This window comes from Parus major, chromosome 4, assembly GCF_001522545.3.
Source record: "Parus major isolate Abel chromosome 4, Parus_major1.1, whole genome shotgun sequence".
Classification (NCBI taxonomy): Eukaryota; Metazoa; Chordata; class Aves; order Passeriformes; family Paridae; genus Parus; species Parus major.
This window is the reverse complement of record NC_031771.1, coordinates 30,012,884-30,019,636: the sequence shown is the minus strand read 5'-3', so window position 1 is coordinate 30,019,636 and position 6,753 is coordinate 30,012,884. Positions and strand designations below refer to the sequence as shown.

Below are 6,753 nucleotides of genomic sequence, written 5' to 3'. Positions count from 1 at the left end.
AGGGAAGGGAAGGGAAGGGAAGGGAAGGGAAGGGAAGGGAAGGGAAGGGAAGGGAAGGGAAGGGAAGGGAACTCCTGGTACAGATGGAGGGGCCGCACAAAACACTAATTCCCTGTATTTAGTTTATATATATATAATTTAGTTTATATATATATAAACTAAATACAGTTTATATATATATAAACTGTATTTACTGTCTCTTTCCACTTCCTTTAGATAATTTTGGCACTTTGGGTACAACTTGTGTATGTGGTGTGAAATGTTCTTGCTTTTTCTGATGACTTCTTTCAGAATAATTGCTGAGTAAGTGATCTCAACTGTGTTTGTGACTTATTTGTGACGTTATGAGAAGATTCCATCTACAAGATTTTCCATTTTGTCTGAAAACATTGAGCTCATAGTTACTGTAATTTCTCTCAAGAATAAGATAATATTTAATCAGACAGGTTTTCAAACTACCTGTTTCTACAGACACGGTTTTACTTGTGAGGTTTGGAACTGACTTGCAGCTCTCATGAGGGACAGCATGATACCGATATTAGTTATCAGTGAGGAATCAGTAACAAGAGTTGAGCACCACGGCAATGTTCTTTCAGTAGCTATTTTTGCTAGGCAGACATGCTTGCATTTCCTGTAGTATTTTTATTTCTTGCAAGTTTTAGGTGTTGGGGACTTTTTTGCTTGCTTGATTTTTTGAGAGTATAGAGAATTATAATTAAGCCAAAAGCTTAATCAATTCTCTGTGCTTCAGTCTGAATGCAATGGAAAGATGAAACCTGTGTATTTTGTGGAAGGAACTCCCTGAGTACCAAATGAAATATGAAGGCCAAATGAGCATACATAAAATTCTTGAGGACATAATGATTTCCCAAAAGCCATTCAACAAATCTAGATATGCAATGTTCTCACCAGCTCATCTCCTGTGTCATCTTCTTATCCTATTGACCACTTTCTTCAAACTCCAAAACTCCAAAGAAGTGCCTGCTTATGGTTTTCCATGCAAACCAGTTTTTTTTTCAAAGGGACTTTTTAGTATTTTTCATTCTTCTGTTATTCTGTTTCTTAACACTTATCTTTCACCCAAAAAATAAATGAATAAATAAATAAAATCCAACCCAAACCAACTAATTCTTCCTCATGAGTATGAGGAGGTAAAACTTTCAGTTTTACTCATGTCTGCAAGGACAGAAATGCTGGCACAATGGAAGAGACAGAAAATGAGAACTGGAAGAAAGAGTAAAACTGCCTGTTTTACTGGCAGTGCCAGTTTATGCTGCACTGAAATTATCCAAATACAGCATAAAAAATACAGTCTGAGATGTGAAGTGTGCAGAAATCTACAGCAAAACATCTGAATAAAGCGAGAAATATTTTAGATTCAATTATGACATAAGTGGATTAAAAACTACAATCTTTAATGTGTTCACTGATTTCATGCTCGATGTCTGTCATATATTGACACTTTAATGAGTGCCTGTCTACCCAAACATTACTGCAAGCATGGAAAGAATGCTAGGCAGTGCAGAGAAGATGAGACAGATTGGTTAAGCGCATATGTCAGGACAAAAAGAGAGGTCTTCCAGGCTCAGGACTTGGTGAAGTCCTCTGAGAGCTACACAAAAGCTTGTGGAAGACATGCCTGAACCATAATGATCAGATAAAAACTCAGTTCACTAAAACTTCTTCTGTTTCTTATATACAGGTGATTACAGGGGAGCCACACTCAAATTCACTTGAGTTATTCTTTCCAAATGTGAGTCCCTACAAACTCCAATACACTGGCTATGCAGACAGTTGAAATTTCTGAGCTGTTTATACATATCAGAATAAATCACATTTATAGATGCAGCTTGGATCTAGTTGGTTTTGTAACTATTCAAATTATGGTTATATTGGTATAATTCAAAATATTGACTGAAACACAGTAGAAAAAGAATGCAGTAGACTCCAATGATAATCAGACATCATTGATAAATGAACTGTACAAACTCTTAGAATAAGTGGAGGTGAACTTGTCCTTTTTTCTGTGAAGGGATTTGGAATGTGACTGTTGAAATTATCTGTGGGCAGCTCAGTCACAGAAAGTCAGTAATGGGAAGATTACTGGCTATTACTGACAAAATTGTATGCTTTTTCCATATTTAAAAATGCATTTTTTGGAAAATATAATTTCCTTAGAAATTCTATTTTTTTTTTCTTTCCATCTAGTTATAAGCTGCCGAACTCTTTATATGAAGAAAGAACTAAGAAATTTGTGTAACTTAACTCTGTACAATACTTTAAAGCTTTGAAATGAGTAAAACATTCTGTACTGTAGCTATTTTAATCTCATTTCTGTACTAGATATCTCAGCTGTGCAAGCTACAATATTGATTCATCAGGGTGGAATGAAATGTGACTAGCAACAGGGATACAGAAAATTCTGTTGATCTGATTTCCTTTCCCTGCCACTGTTCCTGACCATGAATACTTAAGCCTCTAATAGATCAGCCAAAGAGCGAAAAAAAAAAAAAAAGGCTCTGGGATTGGAGCAGTAGTTTCAAAACTGTTTCAAATTTAAGCTCATGGTTTCCCTGTTGGGGTGGTACAACTCCCTTTCCTCCTCTATGCCACTCTAGAATCTCGCAGAACCACAAAACAACCCGAGTTGGAAGGAACCCACAAACTTCATCAAATCCAACTCCTGGCCCTGCACAGGGCATCCCCAAGAGTCACACATGTGCCTGAGACCATTGTCTAAATGCTTCTTAAACTCTGCCAGGCTGGTGCTGTGACCACTTCCCTGGGGAGCTTGTTCCAGTGCCCAGCCACCCTCGGGATGAGGAATCTCTTCCAAACCTAAAATCCAACCACACCTCCATGCCATTCCTTTGGGTGCTGTCACTGATCACCAGAGAGAAGAGATCACTACCTCCTCCTCTGCCTTCTGCTTGTGAGGAAGCTGTAAACCATTATGAGGTCCCCTCTCAGACTTCTCCAGGCTCAGACCAAGTGACATCAGCTGCTCCTCATACAGCTTCACCTCCAGACTGTCCACCACTTTCACTCCAGTTGCTTTATATCCTTCCTATATTGTGGCACACAAAACAGCCCCCAGCACTCCAGGTGAGGCCACCCCAGGGCAGGGCAGGGCAGAGCAGAGCAGAGCAGAGCAGAGCAGAACAGTCCCCTCCCTTGCCCAGCTGGCCATGCTGTATCTGATGTCCCCCAGGATTCGCTTGGCCCTCCCAGATGCCAGGGCACAATGACTCATGTTCAACTTGCCATTGACCCAGACCACTAAATCCCTTTCCATGGTGCTGCCTTCCAGCCTCTTGCTCCCCAGTCTGTACGTACATACAAGGGTTTTCCCATCCCAGGTGCAGAATCCAAAAGTAGTGTTCCTTAAACTTCATACACTTGGTGATTGCCCAGCTCTCTTAGTTTGTCTGTGTCTCTCTGCAGGACTTCTCTGACTATGAGGGACTCTATGGGAGTTTCTCCCATTTTAGTGGGAAAAAGTGATGTCACTGTGTATAGTCATTAGAATATAGAAGCATAAAATATATAAATTATAAACATCTCTGTAAATGGTGTTTTGTTTCATATTTAAAATACATAAACATGACTTCCTTTCTTATTCGTACAAGACATAGTAAGCAGCACACTGAAATCTCCATCCTATTTTCCACATTAAACTATTATTTTTTCCAACATACTCCTTTATTGCATCCAAAGAAATTCAATAAAACATTGTAATAATAGTTTGAGTGCCATCACTTTAGCTTTAAAAGTGCGATGGGAACAATTATGCACACCTGTCTTAGCAGCAAGGATGAAGAAATAAATGTAGGAAACAGCACCTCCAGAGAGCTTCATCAAAGACTTGGCAGCAGAAAACAGGGCTCACAGTACCTTTTATCCCAGCCTTGACAGATGACGTCAGATTCCAGTCCCAGCAGTGACATTTCAGACCTTGAAAACATGCGTTGGAACTACTGTGATTCAAGTGTTATCTCTGAAATGTTTCTTTTCCTAGAACATTTCTGCTCATCCTGTTACGTTGCAGATTATTTACTGCACGCCTTTGCTGAGTGGATGACGATGTTTACTCTGCATCAAGCCTTTCAATATCCTCACTCTAAGAGCAATACTATCTTACATGTTAAGGGCTAAGCGGCAGCATTCAGATGAAATAAAGTATCTTTTTTGTTTGAAAGATGCTGCCAGTTCTGCACAAACACAGAAGAAACTGTCATAACACAATCTATGTGCCAGAGTAAAGCTATAAAACACTTACTAAAATACTTTAAAAAGCAGGAAAGACATAGTTCATAAGACAGCTGAAGTATTTTACTTACATAAATGCAACATATAGAGACCTGAGTATCTCTTTACATTTATAAAAGATGTGTGCTTAGCAAACAAAATTAATTTTCATTCAACTATTTTCATCCTACATAATGGCATTATTTTACCATTTATTAGGAAAGGTTTTGACTAATACAAGGCCTTTGTCTCCTTTGGGGAAATTATTCCCTTCCAGTCACACTGTTCAACATTTTCACATGAACCCACACATCTTGCATTATAGTCTATTTTAGATACATCTGACAAAATAAATGAATAAATTAAAAAAAAACCCACAAAAAAACCCCAGACTAATAATAAACTGTCCTTGCTTAGTTTTAAATGAAACCTGGCTTTGCAGATTGGATTTTAGCAGGATTCTGCCTCTATTCGTCGTTTAATTGGATATATATTTAATTTCTGTCACTTCCTTAGGGATTAAAATATATTTGTCAATGAGATCCAATAGAAACCGTTTTTATAGTTGTTATTGTTTTATAGTTGTTCAATATTTAATCTCCAAGCAATTGACAACTAATTGTTGTTGACATTTAATTGCATGATTTTCTAAAAATCTCTTTTGTTAAAGAGCTTGCAGTACAGGTCAGTAATGTCCAGAACACGCTTCCCATGTACACTCATCTTAGGATCCCAATGCAGGTAGAGATGATTCCTACCCTAGGTGTTTTGAGTAATTGTACAGTGAGAGTTTACTGCTGCTGTTTACACATACAGCCTATACAGGCTCCTTGCTTATGACAGTGCAAAACTATCAAATGCCCATAATGTACCTGTTCTGTTTGACCTATGCATAATTGTAGACAAGTGAATAAAGTACTGATGAATTAACTATATACAAATTTGGGCATGTATGACTTTCCTACTAAATAAAATTCTGCTGGTTGCATCTCCTGTGTCATACTGGAGAGTGGAACTATCAGGAAATGAATCTTCTGCTTTCAGATGCTCCCTTCAGCCCGTGTGGGGTACTAGTGAAGCACTCTTGTGTCAGTGGGTTCAGTCCAGCCTGGATGTTCTGGACAAGAATAAAATGTTTTGGGTGCCATTTGAGCTGTGGGGCACAGAGTTCTTGCAGAGCTGGAGGGGAAGGTTATTACATGGAAAACATATTATTCTCTGCTCTCATCAGATACTGAAGTACCAGACCTCTCTGGCACTTCCAGCACTATCACATGCAACTTTTTCAAGAATTTATCTATTTTTCTCTATTTATCCTCCTCAGGCCTATACTCTGTTGCCTGGTAAGGAAGACCATTTGGAATCCTGTCCAAGACAGCGTGATGTGGTCAGGGACACGTAGCATTGGCCCAGGAGCAGCTGGAGGCTGGGTTAAAGGGACTTGTCACCCTAACAGTGACCTCCGACACCGAGTCTTTGGCACATCATTGTGTTAAAGAGAAAACACAGTGCTTTTCCTGCTATGTTACCCTCGTGAGGAAAAGCTTTATCTGTGTGACAGCAATCACACAGAGGGTGCTCAGGATGAGCTGGAGTCTGTTCTCCCGTACAGGCCAGGGACACCACACATAACCAGATCCCGGGATGCCGAGAGTGCTTCCCTCACACCACCGAGCTGTGTCAGACAGACACCACAGAAGTCCTCAACCTCCAAAACCCTAAGTATATATGATGAACCCAGAACATAAATAAACATTTGTTTTGGAGAGCTTGGTATTATTATACAGTCATTATCATTATGTGGTCACTACACCAGAGTACTACAAATTACTATCAGTATAGTAATTTGATATTATACAGCCTTTTCTTTTTATTATTTTTAATTTTAATTACATGATTCTGCGTGCTGTCAGCACACTTATAAAACAGAAAAACTAATCTCTCCCAGCAGGTCCTCAGTAACAGCAGCCGTGAGCTTTAGATTTGTGTTCCAAGCAGGCGGCACAGACACCGAGCCCGGGTGCGAGGTTTACACCACCTGAAGCTGCCGGGGTGCTGTGCGGGCTCCTCACCCTCCCCGGCCGGGCCGGGCCCTCCCCCGCCATGGCGCCTCCCGCCGCCTGTCGGCGCACGCGCCCGGGGGCGGCTCGGGGCGACCGGAAGTGGCGCGTGCCGGGGGCGGGGCCGGGGGTCGCGTGGCGCGGGAATGGAGGAGCAAGAGGAGGTGGTGAGGCTGCTGCAGAACCTGGCCGTGGGGCCGGGGGGACAGTGGGCGGCCGAGCGGGAGAACGTGCTGGACGGACAGCTGTTGGCCGAGCACGACAAGGTGCCGGACGGGCAGCGGGCAGCCGAGCACGAGAAGCTCGTCATGCCGGACGGGCAGCTGGTAGCCGAGGAGGAGGAGGGGGTGCTGGACGGGAGGCTGGTCGCCGAACAGGAGGCTGAGCACGAGAAGCTCGTCATGCCGGACGGGCAGCTGGAGGCCGAGCAGGAGAAGGTGCTGGA

General features: G+C 41.7%; 1 protein-coding gene across 1 annotated transcript in view; it reads left to right on the top strand.

The window, feature by feature from the left end:
- Positions 1-6,430: 6,430 nt before the first annotated feature.
- The window catches only part of NAF1 (nuclear assembly factor 1 ribonucleoprotein), a 20,280-nt gene continuing 19,957 nt past the window's right edge, over positions 6,431-6,753 (top strand). Inside the window, exon 1 of the mRNA XM_033513612.1 lies at positions 6,431-6,745. Coding sequence (XP_033369503.1) covers positions 6,455-6,745 — 291 coding nt within the window. The 5' untranslated portion in view covers positions 6,431-6,454. The remainder of the gene's footprint in view (positions 6,746-6,753) is intronic.